Genomic DNA, 24,415 nt, shown 5'->3' with positions numbered 1-24,415 from the left:
CGGGTTTCACTGGCACGTGGCGGTCCGCGATTGGTTACTATTTAATTTTTTTTTGGACAAAAAAAAACAAAAAACATTAAGAAACTCTAAAACCCATTTAGCGATAATCATGTTCTAAGACCATAACAAAAGACCTTAATTAACTACTTACCCTCCCAACTAATTAGAACTGTTCTTTTTCATTTTTGCCCCTACATCTATACTCGTAGCCCATGCATTAGACCATCTCCAACCCACCCTTATTTCTAACTCTATATTTTCCCCTAAAATAGAGAAACTCTATTATAGAGGTGAAAATGCTCCAATGTATGCCTCTATAATAGAGTTTCTCTATTTATAGGGGAAAATATAGAGATATGTTATTTTCACCTCTAAATATAGAGGCAAAAAGTAACTTTCCTCTATATTTTCCTCTAAAATAGAGGAACTCTATTATAGAGGCATACATTGGAGCATTTTCACCTCTATAATAGAGATCTCTATTTTAGAGGAAATTATAGAGGTATACATTGGAGATGCTCTTAGCCGTGTCATAGCACTATGACACTCCGGACCCTTGTACAAGTGGTAGGCATGTATGTGTGTCATTCAAGTGGAGTATCTTTCTCATTTTGGTCTTCTTCTTCGTCTAACTTTTTGCTTTTTTTTTCTTTTACTTTATTTCTTGGATCTCTCTTTCTTCATTTTTTTTCATCGCTAACCGCATTTCTTTGTTTCGTTGCAATTGAATCGAGATTCATCAACCATATTGAGACTCCAAAACACCTACGCAGATTCTCTTTCTTCTTATTCTCTCTCGTTCTCTCTTTCATTGGTTTGAATTATTTTTATTTTTCGGGTCACCATGACCCAAAACCTACATAGATCTGAAACATAGCAAAAACTTGGTGGTTGATTTCATTCCCAGGAAAGATAGCTCAGTTCAGAGCTTATGACAGCGGCACCTCCCTCTCTGTCATTTTCTTCAGTCGGGTAGTTTGTGTATTGCTTCTGTTGTCGAGGCGCTTATGTTTTTTCGTTTACTCGGCACAGTAACCATAATTGTCTTCCCCGATAATTCCTATTTGTGTATTTACATCTGGTTCTAAGTAATTTCTTTTAGTTCTATCATTGTTTATGTTCTCCTATGAAACATATAACATTTATGTTACCACGTTAAAGCATATATATAAAAGTAGACTCAGTTTTTATACGATACTATTATTGTTAACATGCTAACTTGTAATATAACATGGTAATTTTTTTATTTTTCTCGTTAACTATAATATTAGTTGGTTAACTTTATGTTTTATCCATTAGATAATTTAGTAAATTATTTAATAATACTAAATTATATAGTTTATTATTAATTAACGAGATTGTTTAACGCTTTATAAATAAATATTACATGTTAACAAAATTTGTAACACGTTAAAAATATATGTAGCCGCTAACAAAACTTTATGCCAAACTATTCATCAGCTAACAAAAGTTATTATTTTTGGAAAATGACAAATATTAAAAATTTGCGGAATTATGTTATCATCTCTATCTATCTTTACATAAACTGTACATGTATAATATACTAATTTTTAGTAAGTTAGCTTCTATGGTTCAAAAGGCAAATACTCTCTAAATTCCATCGACAAACCTGCTCAAAGAAAATATGTGTGGTGGAGAATTGCCTAGTGTCGGACCTATGGTTCAATAGGAACCTATGTGATCTCTGATAAAATCTGAAGCCCCACGTCATTGTACTCTCTCTGCTCAAGCTTCGAAGGGCAAAACAGTAAATATTTAACCGCAATTGCAAGACTTGTCACATCATGGATAAATTTCTAATTTGGACTTCCATTTGGAGTATTCCCCTAAATCTCTCAAATTAAAATCTTCATGATTGTAATAAGAGTTAAAGCCAAGAGAGAATTAGTGAAATAACAAAAAAAACCTAAAATTAAGAAGGGAAATATGGTTGTATAACCATGAAAAAATCTATAATTCCCTGCATAACCAGTTTACCTAACATTCCTATACACGGCGTTAGATTTATATAATAATACTGTGTTACCCCTTCATGCAATCAGTGAAACCTGAAGCAAAAGAAAAAAATAAAAATCTTAGCTATTATCTGTAAAATGAAAATTGTGGCTTACTTCCCTTCACATCAATTCTTTTAACTTTTTTTTATAACTTTTGAGAACTGTAAGTTTTCCGTCGACGATTTTCTCCACCTTTTCGAACCCACTGTTTTGCTCTACACCGTTGCCGCCATCAGCCTTGTGCGAATTTATTCGCCTTCTCGAAGTGCGTTGCAAAGGGGATATCGTCTCCGCTTCTCGAAGTGTGTTGCATGTCGGATCTGGTAGGCCGAGATCAACAAATTGATTTAGGGTTGATTTTTTTCCGGGTGATCGTACTCATATGTTTATTGCGAAGTATGGGGTCAGTTATGTTTGGAATCGAAAGGAACATATTAGGAGTAAAACTATATTGTATGACTATGCTATGTGAAATGGAATAGCTTAAAAACTATGCTACGGGAAATGAAATAGCTTAAACTGTTTAGTATTTGCCCTTGTATGTTTCCACTGAGTCACTTATGCATTAAATTTGTCTGTTGTCTATGCATATCATTATGTCTTACCTGATTTTTCTTTTATTTTGTTATATTGTACGTTCTGTTTCACATGTATTTTTCTAGATAGATCTTAACACCTTTATTTTTTGCTTGTGTGTCTCAGGTTACAAATGAAAGATTTTGACTGCCAACTAGACTGTTCGAAACTGGATTTGAGCCAGCTAGTGAATATATTCTCATTTATATGTATTGGTGTAATGTGTATATAGATGAAATAAATTATGTGCATGTAAATGGAACCATAATACATATGAAATGGAATGTCATATATTTATTTGGAACGACAATAAAACCTAGATGAACTGCAAATTATTTCGTTAACCAACTCACACAAATGTAGACTTCTTAAAAACTTCTCTTAGCCTATAAGTAATGACACTTCACTGGTTATTTCATCGTAAATTTACTATTTTTATTATATTCTATTTGCCGAACTTATAATAAAAATATGAATTTACAGGGAATAAGCATGAGGTATGTTTTGTTGTATTTACAGTGAATAAACATGGGTCAACATTAAGTGTTTCCATGCAATAGAAATTTCATAATTTCACCAATATGTATTATTCTATTTATTTTGTTCCATTTTATTCGGGTTTAAAGTTTCTATTTGAGTTTAGGGTTTAGTGATTAGAGTTTGGGGTTTAGTATTTGGAATATGGGGGTTGAGTTTAGGGTCAGCATTAACTTCTTTCATGCAATCACAGTCATTTCATAATTTTATCAATAAGTACTATGATATTTATTTTGTTCCATTCCGTTTGGGTTTAAAATTTACATTTGAATTTGTGGTTTATATTTGGGTTTAGGTTTTAGTGATTAGTGTTTAGGCTTTTTATTATTTGAATGTGGGGGTTGAAATTAAGGTCAACATAAACTTCTTTTATGCAAGCATAATCATTTCATAATTTCACCAATATGTATTATGCTATTTATTTTGTTCTATTCCATTTGGGTTTAGGTTTTATATTTGCATTTAGGTTTAGTGATTAGAGTTTAGATTTACTATTTTGGGTCGAGGGTGGAGTTGGGATATAGTTTATTATTTAGGGGCTAGGATGGGTTTGGTGCCTTATTCTATTTTGATGATATGAAATAGAATACTCTGAAATTTTCAAATCATGTGTTAATGCATTCTTGGACTTGATATCAGTAAGTAAATGAAATAGTCCTCTTTTTTGCTACAAGTTTATATTTTACATCACTCGTTTTACTGCATATATATACAGTATATATACATTTGTTAACTGTCCCTTTTGACGTGGCTTCCTCTTCTTCTTTTAAATAAAATAACTGTTAAACATTATTGGCTATATATTCCATCGCTGACATATTTGCTCTCCAAATTGGCAACGTCATCACCTATCAGACGTTAACTGGAAACTTGTTAAATGAAAAGATAAAACCGGTTGAGAAGTGGTGTAAAAGTCAGACATTATATTATGTCAAAATCAGTGTTACTTAATTAATTTATACATGATATATGGTTATTCAGCAAATAAACTCAATTAAGAATCTAACCTTGAGTTTAGAGAGATAGAAAAAAAAAGGAAGACATAAAAGGAGAAAGATGGTTAATTTTTTAATTTTAGTTTTTTTTTAATGGCTATAGAGCCAAGTTGCTCTAAAGCTAAATACATTTCCTATTTCACAAGACTCGCAAGTCACGACCAATCACCTTACTATTTGTGTTTAATCTTTGCTATATAGTGCAAACTCTCTAGAATTATATACACAAAAAAAGAAATTAATATATTGTTTTGTTCCAAATAGAACAGAGAACTTATGAGATTTTTGCCCATCACCAGTATTCATTCTCTGCAAGAACACAAGGCGTCTTTATAATCGTGAAACCTAGTTTGATCTCTCGTTATGATCTCCCGTTCATACACTTTAGAGAGCCAATCTTGAAGAACTTGTGACAATCCTTCACTATCCGAATAATTACGCTCAAGCCTTTCTCTTCTTCTCACTCCTTATGCATCAAACCGAACCAGAGCGCGAGCCTTTTGCAACGACATAGAATCAAATCCTTCTTTTCTTCCTCCTAATCCTATACATCCACCAAAACACTACCACAGTCTGGAACACAACCCGCCAGCTTCAGTTCACTTACAACCTCTTTTAGCTTCGCATAAATCTCATCTGATCGCTTATGCCTTTTGTCACCAATGAGAAACTCGTGTGATTCCCCGTTTAAGTCAATCCGGCTAACACCTTTCTCCTTTAACACATTCTTCTCCTCCATTCCTCGTCTTACCTTCCTCACATCGTCCCATCTCTCTTCTCTCGCGTAGATATTTGACATCAACACAAGCGCCCCGTCGTGATCAGGCTCCAGCTCGAGGACGTGTTTGGCTGCTAACTCACCTAACTCGATCTCTCCGTGAACTCTACAAGCCGACATCAGTGATCCCCATATCACAACGTTAGGCGCCATTGGCATTGATTCTATAACCGCAAGAGCTTCTGGTAAACGATTAGCACGCCCAAAGAGATCCACCATGCATCCATAATGCTCGAGCTTCGGAGTAATGTTGTATTCGTTCGTCATTGATGCAAAGATCTTCTTGCCTTCTTCCACTAACCCTGAGTGGCTACAACCATATAGCACTCCTACAAAAGTAACATCATTGGGCTCGACATGTTCCTGTTTCATTCTGGCGAATAAGGCAAGCGCATCATTGGCTTCCCCGTGCATAGAAAAGGCGTTGATCATAGAGCTCCATGACACAACATTCTTCGTTGGCATCTCCTCGAACACACCTCTCGCTGCATCCAAACCTCCACATTTCGCATACATGTTAATGAGAGCATTGTTTACCGTCAAAGAGGACTCAAACCCGTTACGATGAGTGTACTCGTGAACCCATGTCGCCTTTTCCAGAACACCGAGGCTCGCACAAGCTGATACAACACTCCCCAATGCAATCTCATCAGGCTCTGTCCCATAGCGACACATTTCATCGAAAACTCTTAAAGCTTCTTCAGGATGATCACTCTCAGCGTAAGCTGAGATCATCGTCGTCCAACACACCAAGTCTTTCTTCTCCATTCGGTCAAATATATCCCGTGCGTCCTCGAGCCTCCCAGCTTTTGAAAACCCAGAAACCATGGCGGTCGAAACAAACAAGCTTCTCACCGACATCTTCGTATAAAACTCCCTTGCTATATCCATACAGCCTGCTCCAGCATACATGGTTACAAGAGCAGTCAGCAAATGAGCGTCCATCCTAACGTCGTTCTCTTTCAAAAACTCGTAAATCGCACTGTTATATCCCGTATTCCCAGAACGAGCACATGCGGAGACAATGTTACAGAGAATCATCTCATCAGGCATAACATTAGAACACTTCATCTCCTCAAAAAGCTCGAAAGCTTCTTCTAAAAATCCACATCGGCAATACCTGCAAACAAGCTTGAAAGTAAACACCTTCTTTAAAAGAAAAAAGATAAGAAACACTGAAGAATATGATTCCTAACCTCACAATCATAGTATTCCACGTAACAACATCTCTCTGGGGCATTTCGTCGAACACCTTACGGGCCTCGACGATTTTGCCGCAACACGCGTACATATCCATAACTGCAGTCTTTACAAACGGGTCGGAAAGTGTGGCGATCTTCAAGGCAAGGCCGTGAAGCTCCGTACCCTCGAAAAAGGCGGAGACTTTGGCGGCTGCTTTAAGAATCGGAGTGAAGCTGAATTGATCGAGACGACCACCGGCGTGTCTGATCCTCTGGTAGAAGAGGATCGTGGCTCTAGGTTCATCGGAACGGGAGAGGTTCCGGAGAAGGAGATTGAAGAGGAAGGGTTCCGGTGGAGAGGGGATAGATGAGAAGAGGGAGAGAGAGTAGTTGATATTGATTGAGGAAGAAGAAGAGGAGAGGTTGAAGAGGAAGGAGCTGCGGCGATGGTCGGACACTGTACGGAGGATGTGGGCGTGGAGTTGCTTGATGTGGCCTAGTGTTTTGCAGTGTGAGAGTAAGTCTTGGACAGCGGTTGAGGAAACCGTCGACGCAGTGAGCATCTGATGAGTAAATTAGTAACAAACACAAATGAGATAGATATTCACTCAGACATTTAGTCGAACATCTAATGTACAATGCATATTTAGTGTTCTTACTATTAGAGAACAAGCCCAAGTCAGGCCCAATACCCATTTATGTTAGGGTTTCCATCAATCTACTCTTATATATGTTGTAATGAGCTTTTGTGTAAGTAACTTTGGTTGCCATAGTTGCAGCCACCTTAAACCCTTTTATGAGTTCAATCAATCTTATTAGTTCTTGGTGACAACTCTCAAAGTTCCCTCTCTTTAGTTTCTTTATCATTCAATAAAGCTCTATGAGCTATTAGTCTTTCAATAAGCTCTTTAGAGCACAAATCTATCTTATCTTCAAATCTTATCACTTACATTTCGAAAAAAAGGTGAGAAGCAATTCTGAATTTTGATCATCATAAATACAAATCCAGTCCAAGCCTTAACTATTTTACGAATATCCAAAGACGAGGAAACTTACCGATAACAGTTGGAGACGTTGCCGTTGACGGAGAGGAATGAGGGTGTCCAGGGCCGTGCCTGAAGATTGATGGGCCCCAAGCCAAAAATATTTGAGGCCAACAATTAATAAGTATTTATTAAATACTAAAAAGATAGGAAGAAGGAATGTTCGAACCTGTGACACTACGATAATGATGAAAACACATAACAACCACTAGACTATAGTGGAATATTTAAGAAGTTTTGGCCGCTACAATAATTAATATCGAAAAGACCCTAAACCCATGCTTGATTTGCCTGCATCCAGGCACGGCCCTGAGGATGTGATGGAGAGGATTTAGGTACTGGAGATGCAGCCGTGGATGAAGTCGTCCACGCCGTGGAGGTTGTAATTTTTTTTTGTTATAAACTAAGACATCTTATTACTCTATTTTTCTTTCAGAAATTTACACGAAAAGACACATTTTGACTTTGTAATTATACCTAAAGACATTTCTTGCCTTTAACACACATTTTTCATGTTCTTTGTCTTTTCTACCCTCTAAGCAAACCAACTAGATTTTTATTTTCTTTTTACGTTTTTATTTTAACTAGTAAAACTAATTATACCACCGACAATACAAAAGTTTCATTCTCTCTCCTAACTCATAACTTTGCATTATTGATTCATCGTCTCTGAGTCTGAACCACCGTCCTCCCTGAACCACTGTCTTTGAGCCATCATTGTTGCCGTCGTTCTTGAGCCAACCTATCTCACTACAAGACATATGGGTTTCAATAGCAGTAGAGGATAGCATTTTTTGCCTTCTGCTATGGTTGACATACGCCTTAGTTTTAGAAAGCGTTTGTACATTTCAAAACGCTATGATAGAGTGGCATATTTGAAAACGCTATAATAGTGTATGGTTCTAACGTAACACTTAGTTTTAATAGCAAAACATAATTAAAAACACTATGTTTGGTTATTTAAAACCCTAAACTCAGAACATATTTTAAACCCTAAATTATAAACACAAACCTAAAGCTCAAATATTTTCCTATTTTAATCTTAAATCTTAAGTTTAAATTTAAATTTTAGTATTTTCAAAATTTATTTTCAATTCAAATCTTAAATTTAAATTTCAAAACCCTAAATCATTTACATCTTTTCAAACCCTAAACCCTATATCCCTATTCAAACATCATATAAACACTAAGTTTAAAATAAAAAATCCCAAATCTAATATTTCCAAGTTTTAATAAAACAAAAAACTAAAAAAAAATAATTATAAATATATGATCTTTTCAAATTTTCTTTTTCAAACCTTAAATATAACCTTTGAACCCTATCACACAAACATTTGCTTTAAAATCTTATATGTTAAATCTGAAATTCAATAGTTCTTATCGTAACTTTATAATTGTAAATGATAATTTAATTTTTATATAAATAAAACTAGTTACATAATAAAATTATAATTTTTAAAACATCTATTAAATAAAAACACTTTTGATTAGTTAATCTATGACATTGATTTCTTTTAATCCAATGGTTACAACTCAATCTTTTGTTAATCATTTCCTTTCTTTCTCATTGGTCAATTAATAAAACAATATAACTCAATCTAACGGACAAAAGTGATTCAGTTTAATATTTTATTTTTTGCATTTTCTCTTTCATCTTCTTTCTCACTATCTCTGGTCTCCTCCTCTCTCACCATCTCTTCAATCTTCTTGCTCACGATAACTCATCTGAAATCCTCCTCTCTCATCATCTCATATCCTGCAATCATCTTCTCCTATCAATCCTCCTCTTTCATCACCTATTCAATCCTCATCTCACGATCTCTCAAACTCGTCGTCTGTCGTAACGGGTTCAAGCTCACCACCATCACCATGACCTCGCCTCCTCCTCTTTGGGTTGTCGCTTCTTTCGTGTTCATCTTTTTTCATCTTTTATTTTCTAATAAAATCTATTAATTTTGCTCACAGATCTGGAATAATGATGAAAGGGATGCACGCCAGAGGTGAAGGTTGACATAGCGGAGATGCGCCGGAGGTGTTACGAACCAGAAGAGGAGGCGGAGGTAGATGTAGTTCAGAGCAAGGTGATTTGAGGTGGGGGCATGAGGAGGCGGAGGCACGAAGACGCGGAAGCAGCCAGAGGTCGTTACTATATTAGTTTTAGTTAGTAAATAGGTTTAGGTTAAATCTTGGTTTTAGTTTTTTGGTTTAGTTTTGATTTATTTTCTAATGTGTATACCATATTCTTTTTGTAAACCAGTTTTATTATAAATCAGTTTAAATAATAAACAAGTTTTTAAATATATAAACCAGTTTAAATTTTAATTATGTTTTTTATTTTTAAACAATTAAATTTCCATAAATAATTTTTAAAATAAAGAATTTTAATATAAGTAATAGCATTTATGACACGCTATTAAATAATATTTAATTGCAGATAGAAAAGCGCTACCGTATCGGAAGAAAAGATAAAAGTGCAAAAAACCGCTATGTAATGTCCTTTACCTATTATGACGGGCGATGATACAGCGCTTCAAAAACCGCTATAGTATCGTTATATAGCGTTATTCGTCCGCCATTAAAACACATTTTTCTTGTAGTGTCTGAGCTATCGTCGTTCTTGTTTGGTGACCATCGTCTCTGAGCCACAGTCGTCCCTGTTTCGCGACCACCGTCTCTGAGCCACTGAGTTCACAACTCTACGAAAACTCCATGAATCTAAGCTCGGGAAAGCTTTGATTTATTTGCATATCAGGCTTTTTGATGGAGTAAGTAATGTATGGAAAACACTGGGTTTAGGCTTTCTTTAAATTTGTGGAAGAAAATGGTATAAAACACGTGACTTTTTCAGCTTTAGATGTAGCCTTAGAGACAGCTCCTTCCGTAAGATTTAATTTATTTGCATATCAAGTTTAGAGTTCTTCTGTCGAGATGCTCTTCCGCCGAGATGCTTGGATGAAATATGTATGTCCACAAAAACTGTATCCACAAAATCCTATATAATATATATATATATATATATATATATCCACGAAACAGTATCCACAATATGATTGAGAACTTTTCCGACCAACCTTCATCCATGACATATTGTATAATTCATAAACAAACTAAGAAATATATGACTTAGAAAATCTGTAAATCGTATACAAAATCATGTCCACAAATATACGAAGAAATATCTGAAAACGAACCTTGGACACAAAATTGCTTCTACTAAATTTTGTTCACAAAACTTTGTCCACGAAATCATGTCCACACTTTTTGAATATGAAAAACCAAAACAAAATTTACCTATCTACAATTTTTTGTCCACATTTCTAAAAAAAAAAAATATTATCCACACTTTTTATGTTCAAATATTTTTTTGTATAAATGTTAATATATATATATACAAAAATAGATGTCTAAATGTGGAAAATTAAAAATTATAATTTATAGTCATAAACTTATTTGATTTAAATATTTTGAAAAGAAAATAAAGGCAAAACATATTAAAGGGTGAAATAAGTAAGAATCATTTTAAAATATGTAAAACTATAAATGCACTACATATATCATCTCTCTCTATCGTCCCTTCTGTTGTTTAGTTGTTAAATAATTTAGTTACTTGCAAGTAACTAGAAAGAATCAAACCATATGATGTGAGGGCAAAACAGTCAGAAAAACGTCAGCTGTCCAGAAAATGTGTGTCACATGCTGTAAGTGTTTCTACATGTAAAAACAAACACAAAAGTGTCTTATATGGTAAACAACTCTTTTTCTTCTATAGAAAAACTTTAAGCTATACTAGATTTTGAAGTATTATTTCTTTCCAATGTATTTTTCTATTTTCTCCTTCGAACAATTATTTTTGATATCTCTATTTTGACTTTACAGTTATTACATTTTAGTTATGAAAGTTAAAAGTTAACTCAATTTACTTAACATCTCATAAAATTATATTATTACTTAAATTACATAAAAGCTACATTACTTTGCCCAAAAAAAGTAAACTTTGTGATGTAAACAAAAAATTGTATTTCTGTTTTGGATAAATCATTTGTATTTCTCTAAAATTAAGATATTTATGAAAATAGTTATCATTTATAAGTAAAATTAAAAAGTGGTATCAAATCTGTGTTAAAATTAAATCCCCCATTTCTATATTTTTATATAGTGTTAGAAAATATTATCAAATTATTAATGATACATATCTATCCGAAAATGATAAAGTATTATGCTTTTTTGTTATTTTGTAGCATAAAACAATATAAAAAGTTTCAATGGATGGAGACAGGTCGGGTTCGAAGGCAATAGCTCAGAACTTGCTCGAATCATCAGCACTGTGGTCTTGAATCATGCTCTGTTGGGTAATATCTTATATGATATTCGCCATTGGATATCTTTGTTAGCTGGGAAATGTCAACAGACAAAAAGTTAGTGTTTTAGTATCATACACCACCTATATGGTTGGTGGATTATTTGTATTAGCCATATACAATTTGATTATATTAATGAAAACATGTTGAATGAAAAAAAAACAATATAAAAAGTTTCAATGATATTTTTTTTTTGAAATATCTGTTACAAGTAATCATAATCTATAATCGTAGTAGTTTTTTGGTGTTTTTTTGGTGTAAATAGTTTTTTGGTGTTGTATTTTAATCTCTTCGTAAACGCCTAAATGGCACCAATTGTTCAATTTGAATTTAGCGTCGTAACCGAGATGAAAGCACAAATTGTTGGTCAGTTATTTGAAAACCATTTATTAGAAGATTTGAGATTGATTACAAAATATATTGATAATATCGGCTAAAAACGATTATCTCATAGGAACGAAGTAAACGTATAACTCCCAGTTTTTTTGAAATATTTTTATTTATGTGACTTCCTCTCTATTTACGGGAGAAAGTCGGTTAGGTCTTTCCTTCTTCTTTTTTGCCGATTTGGCTTTACCCAACTGCCACAATGAAAAATATCGATAATTTTATCAGTTATATATTTATATATAGTGAATATCTCAATTCACTAATTATTTTGATAGAAGATAAACTAAAGTGATGAGACCAAACCTCAGGCCGGTGTTATCCGGCGTAACTTCAGAATTCTGGGTCTCTCTTTTGGCGTCGCACCTTCTTTGGTGGTCGGCCGGCTTTTGATTCTGGCGTCAACGCTTTCTCTTCAGGTGTTTGGCGGCCAGCTTTAGTCTCTGCGTCGCACCTTATTCTCCGGTGCTGACGGCGGCTTTATATCCGAATGTTTCCGGTTTGTCTACTCTCTCCGCTTGAGCTTTTCCTGATTCGAGAGAGCTTCGTTCTCAGATCTGACTGTGAATCGGATTCTTAATCCTCGATCGCATGTGGTTGAAGCGTTTTCTTTAAGCAGAGACCGTTTTGCTTAGTCTTTGGTACGACGGTGGTTCTGCTACTGAATTACTCTCGGCGGTGTTGATTGAGGTTTCCGGTGGTTGAAGGTCCGGTGTTGAAGATTAATTAAGGAGTTGTTATCAAAGTCTTTTCACTTCCAATCATCGTCTTCGTTGGTTTCCATTGAACGGGTTTCTGTTTCCGGTGTGTCCGGTGGAACGCCGATTTGAATTCCGACGATGACGTGCAAGTCGGTGAAGAAGGGTGGCGCCTTCGCTTGGCATGTGTCCCTACCGCGCATGACCTGCGCTTCTCGTTCAACATGATGTCAGTCTCGTCACCTTCTTCCTTTGGACTCTTCCTGGCTAGGCCGTTGTGGGCCTTTTTGTTTTTTTTTGTTTTAATATGGCTGGGCCTGGATGGCCTCAATCTTGTAAAATCCTCCTTGGGCTTTTGCCGACGACAAAAAAAAAAAGATAGAAGATAAACTTTTGAGAAAAATATTATGCAATGGAATATGATCATCAAAGACTTGGTGTAAATCCGCGTTCTAAACATATTTTTTTTAAAAGAAGTGGATTGTAAATAAATTAAAAAAATGGATCCAGCTACGTTATGGACGTTGCATACACTACGTGACCTCCTCTTACTACAAAACTGTTGCATGTATTAATAAGCATTGCAAAGTCTTAATTAATCGTTCCTCCTTAACCAAACATGTCTACATTTCTAAGGAAGAAGCTACACCTATGCTTCTCCTCCTCCGGTGTTGTATCACCGTCGATTCCTTCTTCCCCGATCGTCGTACCCAATCACAACCCACCATCTAATCATCATCATCACCACACTCCCTCAATCTTCATCAACAACTTCAACTCTCTCTACGATCACCTCTCTGTTTCCTCTCCTCTCCACCGTAACGATAAATTCACCTCCGTCGCCGCCGCATTGACCACTCCCAAATCCGGCGACACTGGATCCAGTTTGTTCACCGGTGGATTGCATCCTTCTCCGCGTAGAGCTGACGACGAAGACGACGAAGAAGATGAAGATGACGAAGATGAAAGTTACACCGTAGTGTCAAAGCTTTTAAGCGACGGAACGGCGATTATGAAGCAAATTGACTCACCGGATCCGTGCAGAGATTTCGGAAGGTCGATGAGAGAGATGGTGGAAGCTAGAGATCCGACGAGAGACGACGTCTCCGATAGAGAATACTTGAACGAACTGCTCTTCTGTTACCTCTCTTTGAATCCTAAACATACTCACAAGTTCATCGTCTCTGCTTTCGCAGATACACTTCTCTGGCTACTTTCTCCGTCGTCATCGCCGGAATATTATTCTTTATCCCAATCGATTTAATTCATTTATTCCTCCGCACTATTTTAAAAACTTTTTGAGAATAATTAATTGGGCCTGTGGGCTACAAAAAGGCCCAAAGTTGTAGCAACCCTACTATAGTAGTAACTGTTGCATCTGATCACTACCTTTTAGATAAGGAGAAATCATTTCTAAAATTTAAGAAAAAAAATCAAAATCGAGAAAATGTCTCTAACCGCACAATTCTCGCCGCCGGTCACCGGAATAAACATAAGGTTACGGAAAACAGCCTCGCTACCTTCCACCCTATCTCCGTTTCACACTGAGATACGAACTCCGGCGATGATTTGCGTGAGGAAATCGCCGTATCTGGTGGCGAAGGCTATCGAGCAGAGCCGAGATACAGCTGGATCTGAGTCGGAGCAGGAGGCGACTCGGTCACCGGGGGAGAGTGGAAAGGGAGAAAAGGAGGTGGAGATTAGCGAGCTGGGAGCAGAGATAAAAGCGGCGATGGAGCAGAGGAAAGCGGCGGAGGAGGAGGAAGGGAAGAACGAGTTTCTGAGTGGAGTGGCGGAGGAAGTGAGGGAGATTGAGTGGCCGGCGTTTCAGAAAGTGGTTGGGACTACCGGCGTGGTGCTTGGTGTCATCGCCGGTTCGAGCGTCGTTTTGCTAACCGTGAATTTCCTTTTGGCTGAACTCTCTGATCGTGTCTTCATCGGCAAAGGTGTTCAAGACTTTTTCAGCTGATTTCGTCAAATATTGTATTTGTGTAGCCAGCACATGATCATAATCACACTCCGTTTTGAGCATTACCTTATTAAATTTGTGTGTTTATTATTTATCATTTCTTATTATATCACACCGTTTATATTCGTTTTTTATTAAATCAAAGAGAGCAAAACGTCACACAGCAAATTCAGACTTATTAACAGCAAGTGGTTCGTTCGTTCACAAGAAGAAATAGAGTTTTGTTTACACACAAAAGATACAGAAATAAAACACAAAAGACGCATTGAAACTGAGAGATGGGGATGAACACTCTCTTTAGGAGAAACTGTAACATCCTTTTTTATTCTTGGGGCGTCTCTAAATCAAAGAAATGGAGATTTGTTTTTACAGCAGAGACTATTCAAGCCTCGAAGGTCATGGACTCTGCTTCTTTCCTTGTGGCATCGAATAGTACGGTCGACAGGTACCTCTCTCCGAAACTTGGGAACACCGCCTGTAACATAACAGTTCAGTTTGATTGCTGCTTATTTCTTTTTATATTTATATCAAAGCTTCTTTAACTTTAAGCTTTGTGGTGATGACATAAAATACAAAAAAAACTTACCACGAAAAGCTTCCCAGCGTTTTCTGGCCTCTTTGCAAGCTTAATTGCTGCGGCAGCTGCTGCACCAGATGATATTCCCACCTACAATTTTTTTTTTTTTAGATTTTCTTGTTAGAAACCTTTTCTCAATATGAAAATGAGAGCCTGATAGCCCTACAAACAACTGATCCTCTCCTAGTGAAGCCCACGTTTTGTTTTGAGTTGTTGAATCTTAAAAGGTCTCATCTTATCTAATAAGCAAATATCAGGGAAAATAAAAGAATTTGTTTGTTGTGAGATGTGGATTACTTACAAGAAGACCTTCTTTACGAGCAAGAAGCCTTGCCATGTCGATGGATTCATCACTTGAAACCTGTAGAAAGCGTTACAGGAGAAGATTGGAGGGAGAAGTCAAGTAAGAATTGTAGAAAGTTTCTGATTCAGTAATATAAAAAATATAAAAATTGGTGACTAGTCTTACTTGAACAACTTCATCTATAAGATTAACCTCCAATACACTTGGTATAAAACCAGCGCCAATCCCTTGAATCTTGTGAGGGCCTTGGCATTTTCATCAAACATCAAGTGTTAAGCAACTTTGGTAATCAAAGAATAAGACATGATGAGACAAACTAGGAGCATGCATGATCATGGTAATAAATGGGGAGAGGGAATCAAAACTCACCTGGCTTTCCACCGGAGAGAATAGCACTTTCGATTGGCTCCACTCCATACAGCTGACAAAAGAGAGAAAACAAAGCCATCGAATTAGTTTAGACTCAAGAGTATGATTAAAGAGCTAAATGAATGAGAAAGATATGAAGCTTTTCACCTTAACGTTGGGGTTCTGTTCCTTAAGATACTTCCCTGCACCTGTGATGGTACCACCAGTACCAATCCCAGAAATAAAGCCATCGATTTTACCATCAGTGCCTTTCCAAATCTCAGGTCCAGTTGTCTCATAGTGGATCTGGAATTGGACAGTCAAAAGTTCAATAACAGACAGAAACATATTCACATAAGCACTAGTAAAATAAGAAGCCGTTACCTTTGGGTTAGCAGGGTTCTCAAACTGTTGGAGCATGTAACCATTGGGTGTTTTGGCCAATATCTCTTCAGCCTTTGCGATAGCGCCTTTCATGCCCTTGGCCGGGTCAGTTAAAACCAACTCAACACCAAAAGCTAAGAGAATGATTCTTCTCTCAACACTCATTGAAGCTGGCATGGTAATGATAAGCTTGTATCCCTTGGCAGCCGCCGTGAATGCTAACCCAACTCCCGTGTTTCCACTCGTTGGCTCAATCAACACACTCTAAATAAATAAAAAAACAATAAAAAGTCAAACATAAGGACCAAAGCCAACTAGTAGTGATTTGAAAGAATAAATATCTCCAAACAAACCTCTCCTGGTTTAATCAGACCCTTTTTCTCTGCATCAGAGATCATGCTAAAACCAATCCTGCACAAAAAAAAATTAATACAAAGTTGACTTCAACGCCGAGACTTAAAAAATACAAGGAGAGACTTGGGGAAAAAAACAAACAGAAAACCTGTCTTTGACGCTGGAGCAGGGTTCCATCATCTCAAGCTTAGCAGCAACACGACCAACACATCCTTCAGCAACACTGTTCAGATACACCAACGGAGTGTTCCCAATCAACTGCCCAAAATAAACACAGTCAATCATTACATGATCATGGAACATAACTCTATAAATGAATACTGTATATATATATATATATATATATCGAGAGAGAGAGAGAGAGAGCTTACTTCGGTGACATCATTAGCAATACGAGAGGCCATGGTGATTCAAGCTGATTCACTGCTTATTATATTCACAAAGAAGAAAAACATTAAGTAACTACTATCTAAAACGCATCATCAAACATAAATCTCAACATGACTTAAACCACTAGAAGTACTAACATCGAGATTAGCTTAATCAGATACAATTAGCCGATCAATACAAACATAATTGAGAAAGAAAAAAACTGGGAAGAGGAAGACGATGATGATGATACCTTTTCCAGAGAGAGAGAGAGAGAAAAAGTCAATAACGTACGTTTGAAGAGAATAGAGAACGTATGGAATGGAATCAAATCGTCAGATGATCTGATTATATTATTTCTTCAATTCCTTTCTACAGCTAAGAATCGCCACATGCTTTGGATTTTTCTAATTTATCTTTGGTCAAATGTGTCACATGCTTTTGGGAGATAATATAATTAAAAAAACACAGGTGGTTGTTAACCAAAATTGCTTCCCGGTTCAGTCAAGTCTAAGACGGTTTGTTCCGGTTCACAAGGATCACTCAGGTTAACTTCAGCTCAAACAGGTATACGCCGGTTTATTCCGGTTTTATCTTCCGCACCTTATCTCCTTTTGACACCACAACAAGTATAGTCATCTCTTCCACTCAAACACAATCTCCTTTTGTCATTGTCTCTGTTACTCATGGCGACTCTTCCTCTCCCTCTAACCTCTACAATCTCTCTCCCTAAACCCTGCATATCCAACTCCTTCTCCTTCCCGTTTCGGAACGTGAGTCTCTCGACAAGAAATCGCCGGATTTTTCTCGCCGGAGGAGTGGTTGCTCGTTCGTATAAAGTGGTGGTGGAGCAGGACGGAAAGACGACGGAACTGGAGGTTGAACCGGACGAGACTATTTTGTCGAAGGCTCTTGAGTCGGGGATGGACGTGCCGTACGACTGCAATCTCGGCGTTTGTATGACTTGTCCGGCGAAACTCGTGACCGGAACGGTGGATCAGAGCGACGGGATGCTAAGCGAAGATGTGGTGGAACGTGGCTACGCGCTTCTATGCGCGTCTTATCCAACTTCTGATTGTCACATTAAGATGATCCCCGAGGAAGAGCTCTTGTCTCTACAGCTCGCAACAGCTAACGACTAAACAATGGTCGTTAGTGCACGGTGTGGTTTTGTAATGAATTTTGCGTTTGAGTCTTTGAATGTCACTTGATTATCAAACATTCAGAAGGGTTAATGATTTTAGTCGTGCAGACTATGAAAGTGCTTTTGATATAATGTGTCTTGGCATGTAACGCTATTAATCATTGTATGTGAAATTAATATACATGTCCTAATAATCAATGATGGCGTTGGCGATCATGATATCTTATGAAAAAACAAAGAATTCATTATTAATAACACTTCTTATGCTTCTGCCCACTGAGATGCATTCATCATGAAAGACATATCACTTTTTATTTTAGGGTCTTGGATGTTGTCTTGCGTAGCAGAAGCATTATTTACACAAATCCTTTTGTTTTAACACTTCTTATGAATGTTTGGTGCAGAAGCATAAAGAATCTGGCGTTTGTTTTTTTCTGTGTGCAGAAGCATATGTTTGATTTTTCTCCACTATTTAGACAATCATCTGGCGTTGCAGAAGCATTATTTACACAAATCATTTTGTTTTAGGGTCTTGAATGTAGTATTCTCCTTTGTCTCAAAATCAACAAAGTTTTATTGAAGCTAAAATGATTCTTCAACCAACATATATTGGAAAGGTTAAAACGTTATTCTACAACAAAATTGACGCTTTCCTTTTCACCAAAGAAAACACACATTTATCTTTGAAAATTTTCCCCCTAGAAAGATCGCAGTGCTTAGTTTACCAATTACCACCTATGATTTGCACCAGCAAAATCGGAAACACCGATTCTTCTTCTTTTTTTTGAAACACAGGAAACACCAATTTAGATTCACAAATTACAGCACCAATAACTATACTGCAGACTAGAGAGTGAAATCAAGAAAAACGGCATCATATCATGATTTCATTCAGAAAGACATTACTGTGGGTCAAAACGTTGGTTCTGCCTGAATCTTGTCTAATTAAAACATGTCAAAAATGAGAAAAGCATTATCATAAATAAATAAATAAAAGTTAGCAATAATATTTAAAACTAGATTTAGAAGCTACGTGAAGAAGACTCCTCGAGTCATTGCCGATTCATCCAACAGAAAAAATATTTAACAAACATCTAGCTAGAATAGTGTTTTGATAGAAGAAACAAGAGAATGACACTGATCACCTTCAACATGCTAAAATTACAGAGAAAGATCCAGGAAAAAGCTATTGGTGCACACTTAATACCAAGCTGCTCCAATACGTTTTAATCATGAAGCTGCAAGGTTTACCAGGAGATGAAACATCGACTGGAAGAAGTCCTCCACCAACTAAATGGTACAAAGATTCGTTTAGTGATCTCACACAAACCAATAAAAGAAAAAACCTGAAACTGGACGGACCTGAGTGTACTATGTTCCCACGGTCTATAACCAAGTTACGTCAACCAGATAGATCCTGCAAGATTTTCATCTATCATCAACGAAAAAGCTAGATAGATGCAACAGGCAAGCTCACAGATTGTATTTATTACCAGTGAGCCATGTGTAAGTCCGTCATCAAGAGGAGCTGTAAAATCTCCAAGACTTCCTTGTCCATCACTATCATTGGCACATTCTTCCACCCTTTTCATATCTTTTTCAATCTTTCTTTTGGTTTTCCGCGTTAACTGACTGAGTATCTCATCCGAGATCAGAGTAGCTGCGGAACCAACTTCACGTGGTTTGGCCACTTCTTCCCCACTATTGACCTGCTTAAGAAGGGCTTCGTAAGCCTTGATAATAGACCAATATGCAGTTCCCCGGGGGCTTATATAAACAGCATCTAAGTAGTCTCTGTTCCTTCTAGGTCTATAGTCAATAGTCCACCCTGCTTCCAGCAACATTTCTCTAATTCGCTCACGTAATCTTTGCTTTTCCGTGCCTGAACCGCGCTTGACCTTCCCTTCTCTGGTTTTTGGAAGGGCTGCCGCCTCAGGTAGAGTTTTATCTCTTTCAATCTTCAAAACATTGTGAGGTTGAGTGATCCTCTTCTGCAGCCGCCCTGAAGAATCACTATCTTCAGAATCTTGGTCATGGCCCTTGCTTTTCATGGGTGGTATTTTCAACCCATTGGAGTGTATCCTTGCAGGGGGAAGCATAATTTCAGTCTTTACAGCAGGTTGCGACTGGATAGCGACACGTATTTTACCAGTCTCCCCAGGTTTTTGAGGTTGGACATGAGGGGAACTTTGAGGTAACCCTCTCAGCATCCTATTATGCTTGTTGGGCATCACCTTGAGGACACCATTTTTCCCCTGAACCCTGATTGGTCGATCGGAATCCATGTCAAGCTTGTAGTTCTTCTTATCTAAAGATGGCCTTCTTCTCTTCCTCTCAATATCTAAATATTTACTACTAGAGGCAGTTCCACATTCCCTATTAGTGCCAAATTGAGCAGACCCCATATATGATTTCTTACTACCATCATAGGATCTCCTCAATAACTCCACTACCTCCTCCTCCTCCTCATCTTCTAATCTATGCCTCTCCTTCCACTCTCTGCTATTTCCAAGAAAACAATCCTCAGGATAATCCCTTTTCACCCCAAAACGAGGCTCTTCTACATTGCCATAGTGTGCCATGAGGGGCTTATCGCTAGACTCGGAATCACTCGTCTCCGGAAAGGAAGAAAAGTCACCAAGCCCATCGCTCTTCTTCTTGAGAATCAAGCAACCAGAGGAGCTTCGTTTTTTGATTAAAACACCACCGGATCTCCTCCCACCTCTCTCCATGTACACCACTCCAATTTCAGCACAATGTAATCACACCCGAGGGCGAAGAACCCTAGGAACGCCAGATCTATATCCAAATTGCAATCACACCATCAAATCTCCCCACGGCGAAGAACCCTAGATCTAACAGATTGATACTTACCGATCAAAATGGACGGCTCCGATGGATTCGATCCTTTCGATTGAGAGGATTGATTAAAAGGAGACGAGAGAGCTTTTAGGGTCGAAAGAAGAGGAGAGAGAGAGAGAGATGACTAATTATTGTTGTTTGTTGATGCAGGAGTTGTTGTTTTAATGGAGAGGGATGAATTTCATCCTCACCGGCTGTAGCAGGTACACCCAATGTTACAGTAACCGGTCACCGACCCAAATTGTACCCATTGGTTTGGTTTACACGTACGTACGTCCGGTTTTTATCGCCCAATGGAAATGTTACTAGAAACTAAAATTAAACACTGTAATCCAAAATTTCTCAAGCTTCCATTATAGTGACTTGGAACTTGGAAGTATCAAATATGTTACTCCTTATGTTCTTCCATGTTATAGTTTTCTTACATTTATTAAAAAAACATTTAAAATTGTATTTTTTAATACATTGTTTTTTTTAATTAACTATTCTCAATAACTTTTAACCAATGAGATTTTATTAAACATAACTGTATTTTTTTAAAAGTACAATTTTTTATTAATTAATGTCTTAAAAATGTAAAAAATGTATCCTTTTGAAACAACTTTTTTTCTAAAAAATGGATGAAACAGAGGGAGTAACAAATTGTGGACTAAAATTCCTCAAAGAGCTGACGTCATTCATCGGAAAAGAGAATATCGCCGAGAAAGATTCTTGGTGCTGAGATCAATACTCCATCCTTAGACCATCATTATCGCGGTATCAAGAGGAGGGTTTTAAGCTAATTTCGGTTTTAAAATAAATAAAAAATAGAGAATTAAAGAGAATACGTAGCTTAATGTGGAGCGGAAGAGACGGGGTTTCAAGGGCACGTGTCACTCAATCACAATCTCTCTCTCACAACCGTCTCGTCTTCTCTCTTTCTCTCTTGGCGACACCGAAGGCGAAACAATGATTTCTCGACGACGATGATCTCTCCGACTCGTCGACGGCATCAACTGGAATCTCTATCGGTGGAATCGTCGCCTCTCTCTCTGTGGTCGACGAATCTCCGTCTCCACCGGTCTCCTCGACGATTCCGCCTCTCTCTCTTTATCGGTCTCCCTCTCGATCTCCTCAACGATTCCGCCTCCCTCTCGATCTCCTCGACGACTCTGCGTATCCCTCGCTCTCCACGACGGCTCACTCCACCTTTCTCTCCGGCCTGTGGCTATCATCCACGAAATCAAACCGAAATCAAAAGCTAAGTTTTTCCCCTTATACGTCTGAATCATTCATTTTTTTATTGATTTGTTTGCTGTGATGCATGCGTGTGTTGTGTTTGTTTATGTCTGATGATTAAACTCGGTTATGTATCTGTCTTTGTTTGTTAATCATTCGATGGTTTATGTCTCTGTCTTTGTAATTATTTATGCGTCTGAGTTGTTGCTTGTGTTTGTTTGTGTCTCAATATATCAATCGAGACTGTTGGATAGTTTATGTCTACTGATTCAAGAGATGATGTTTCAGTATTTGTTTCTTAATCTTTCTTGTGTTTTAATCGTTCTAGTGTTGATTTGCGTTTCCTTTTCAGAAGAGACATGAAGTTTCTTCAAAGAAGACGTATGTGGTTTGGACGGATGTAGACGCAATGGCTTTTTGAGGTTAGTTATTTGATTGCCTTAACTCTGAATTGATTGCGAATCTGAATTAGAAATTAGGTCGATAGCAGGTAGTTAGAAAGGAAATGAGTTAGATAAATCTCTGACCGATAGTGTGATAAATGAGGTAGATAGCAATGAATGTTAGCTAAATTTGAAGTGTGATTAAAGAGTTAGCTAAATGTCACTTCCAATGTGGTTGTGGGTGTGATCAAAGCGTTAAACGCTTTCTCTCTTCTATTAAACAGGGTCGTTCTTCTCTCTTTCTCTATCAAACACGCTTTCTCTCTTCTATTAAACACCATCCATCTTTCATCTATCTTCTTAGAAAAATTCTGATATGGATTCCCATCCGTATATGAATTTAAATTTTGTTGATCTTCTTCAAACTCAACAAGATTCTGGCGTTGGTTCGGAATCCTCACCTATTCCTTTATTTGGTACGCAAGCAACCGAGGGTTCAAACTTCGAACCAGACAGTCCTGTGGAGAGTAAAGCAAGACGCACGTGGACTCCAACAGATGACAATGTCCTCATCAGCTCATGGTTGAACACCAGTAAAGACCCTATCATTGGGAATGAGCAACGGAATGATGCTTTCTGGAAGAGGATAGCAGCCTACTACTCGGCTAGTCCTAAAATCGCTGACTGCGACAGAAGAGGGGCATCACAGTGTAAGAATAGGTGGCACAAAATCAACGAAGCACTGGGGAAGTTTTGTGGAGCTTTTGAAGCAGCGACTCGTTCTAAAACCAGTGGGCAAAACGAGACTGATGTTCTCAAACATGCCCACGAAATCTTCTTCAACAACTACAAAAAGAAGTTCACATTAGAACATGCTTGGAAAGAGCTAAGACATGACCAGAAGTGGTGTGATCTATCTTCGCCTTGCTCTCAAGGAGATTCCAAAAGGAAGAAGCTTGATAACGGTTCGCAGTCAGGGTGTTCTGTAGCTGATGAAGCAGGGACTCGACCCCCTGGTGTTAAGGCTGCAAAAGCCCGTGGGAAGAAACCAATTATTGAGGGAAAAGACGTTGGTGAGCTTCAGGTAATGTTGGTTAAGAAGGAGAAGATGTCCAAGATGAAGCTTCTGGACAGGCTCATGGCTAAACAAGAACCTCTAGATGATGATGAAATAGCTCTGAAGAAGAAGTTAATTAAGGAATTGTTGCTGTCTAATTAGGTGTTCTTGTTGTTTGGTTAATTATGTTTGGTTCTCGGATTTGAAAGCTCTGTTAAAGAGCTTCAGTTTTAACTTTAATTATCGGATTTGAAAGCTCTGTGAAGAGCTTTATTTTTCACTTTATCTGTAATTGTTCTCCTGTTCTTGATGATATAAAGTATTTAAGTTGTTCTTGTGTTGTTCAGTTATATTTACAGTTGTTGTTTATGATATATCTTGTTTCTTTGTCTTGTAGAGAAGTCACGGAGTCCACAGAGATGCTTGGACTGAAGGGAGTCACGGAGTCCACAGAGAGATGGCACGCGTTTTATCCGCTTGGAAAGGGCAATATTCTCGTGGTTCGGGTAAACCAACAATTGTTTTGGAGGCGATTGCTTCATACGATCTCTGGATATGGCACGCGTTTTTTGGACCTTCAGGTACGTTAAACGATATCAATGTTCTTGATCGCTCGCCTGTTTTTGATGACATTATAAACGGTCAAGCTCCTCCAGTCACTTTCTCTGTCAATGGAAGAGAGTATTGTGGGAACCGAAATTCACACTGTCGATTTCCGTTTAAATAAGGAAACTAAGAAAACCCTAGTTTCCCAGAGGACCCGAATATCTGTTAATTACCACACGTCAAGCAATCAGAACACGAGAATAACAACGATAAAAATAAGAAATCGAAAAAGAGAGCAAAGTAGATCTTATTCCGAATCTGCGTATGAG

General features: G+C 37.5%; 7 protein-coding genes across 9 annotated transcripts; 4 read left to right on the top strand and 3 right to left on the bottom strand.

Moving 5' to 3' along the window:
• Positions 1-4,324: 4,324 nt before the first annotated feature.
• LOC106369205 (pentatricopeptide repeat-containing protein At4g14820) lies at positions 4,325-7,415 on the bottom strand. Its single transcript, XM_022718788.2, has 3 exons — positions 7,142-7,415; positions 6,101-6,648; positions 4,325-6,024 (listed from the first exon to the last, which is right to left on the bottom strand). Exons 2-3 carry the CDS (start codon positions 6,646-6,648, stop codon positions 4,671-4,673), a joined length of 1,902 nt encoding a protein of 633 aa, XP_022574509.1. The 5' UTR covers positions 7,142-7,415; the 3' UTR covers positions 4,325-4,670.
• A 5,172-nt stretch (positions 7,416-12,587) lies between these two features.
• On the top strand, positions 12,588-13,835 carry LOC106369207 (transcription repressor OFP11-like). The gene has a single exon (XM_013809321.3). It carries the CDS (start codon positions 13,191-13,193, stop codon positions 13,833-13,835), a length of 645 nt encoding a protein of 214 aa, XP_013664775.1. The 5' UTR covers positions 12,588-13,190.
• A 97-nt stretch (positions 13,836-13,932) lies between these two features.
• LOC106369208 (preprotein translocase subunit SECE1-like) lies at positions 13,933-14,679 on the top strand. The gene has a single exon (XM_013809322.3). The coding sequence runs from the start codon at positions 14,019-14,021 to the stop codon at positions 14,538-14,540; it is 522 nt and encodes a 173-aa protein (XP_013664776.1). The 5' UTR covers positions 13,933-14,018; the 3' UTR covers positions 14,541-14,679.
• Positions 14,680-14,696: 17 nt separating this feature from the next.
• On the bottom strand, positions 14,697-17,381 carry LOC106369206 (cysteine synthase-like). 3 transcript variants are annotated; one of them, XM_013809319.3, is made up of 11 exons: positions 17,171-17,381; positions 16,879-16,930; positions 16,656-16,765; positions 16,507-16,564; positions 16,154-16,417; positions 15,938-16,075; positions 15,791-15,842; positions 15,587-15,666; positions 15,419-15,478; positions 15,127-15,207; positions 14,697-15,015 (listed from the first exon to the last, which is right to left on the bottom strand). In XM_013809319.3, exons 2-11 carry the CDS (start codon positions 16,909-16,911, stop codon positions 14,923-14,925), a joined length of 969 nt encoding a protein of 322 aa, XP_013664773.1. In that variant the 5' UTR covers positions 16,912-16,930; positions 17,171-17,381; the 3' UTR covers positions 14,697-14,922. The 3 variants fall into 3 exon arrangements, with proteins under 3 accessions (XP_013664773.1, XP_013664772.1, XP_013664774.1); XM_013809318.3 differs by having other exon boundaries at positions 17,130-17,322; XM_013809320.3 differs by having other exon boundaries at positions 17,035-17,265.
• A 181-nt stretch (positions 17,382-17,562) lies between these two features.
• Positions 17,563-18,218, top strand: LOC106369209 (ferredoxin C 1, chloroplastic-like). The gene has a single exon (XM_013809323.3). The coding sequence runs from the start codon at positions 17,563-17,565 to the stop codon at positions 18,016-18,018; it is 456 nt and encodes a 151-aa protein (XP_013664777.1). The 3' UTR covers positions 18,019-18,218.
• A 762-nt stretch (positions 18,219-18,980) lies between these two features.
• LOC106369210 lies at positions 18,981-21,044 on the bottom strand. Its single transcript, XM_013809325.3, has 4 exons — positions 20,895-21,044; positions 19,514-20,819; positions 19,383-19,437; positions 18,981-19,310 (listed from the first exon to the last, which is right to left on the bottom strand). The coding sequence occupies exons 2-3, from the start codon at positions 20,750-20,752 to the stop codon at positions 19,423-19,425; spliced, it is 1,254 nt and encodes a 417-aa protein (XP_013664779.1). The 5' UTR covers positions 20,753-20,819; positions 20,895-21,044; the 3' UTR covers positions 18,981-19,310; positions 19,383-19,422.
• A 1,815-nt stretch (positions 21,045-22,859) lies between these two features.
• On the top strand, positions 22,860-24,130 carry LOC125606888 (glutathione S-transferase T3-like). Its single transcript, XM_048775900.1, has 3 exons — positions 22,860-23,671; positions 23,938-24,046; positions 24,122-24,130. The coding sequence occupies exons 1-3, from the start codon at positions 22,860-22,862 to the stop codon at positions 24,128-24,130; spliced, it is 930 nt and encodes a 309-aa protein (XP_048631857.1).
• Positions 24,131-24,415: the final 285 nt, after the last annotated feature.

This window comes from Brassica napus, chromosome A1, assembly GCF_020379485.1.
Source record: "Brassica napus cultivar Da-Ae chromosome A1, Da-Ae, whole genome shotgun sequence".
Lineage (NCBI taxonomy): Eukaryota > Viridiplantae > Streptophyta > Magnoliopsida > Brassicales > Brassicaceae > Brassica > Brassica napus.
The sequence above is the reverse complement of the archived record's forward strand: the minus strand, read 5'-3'. Positions and strand labels throughout refer to the sequence as shown.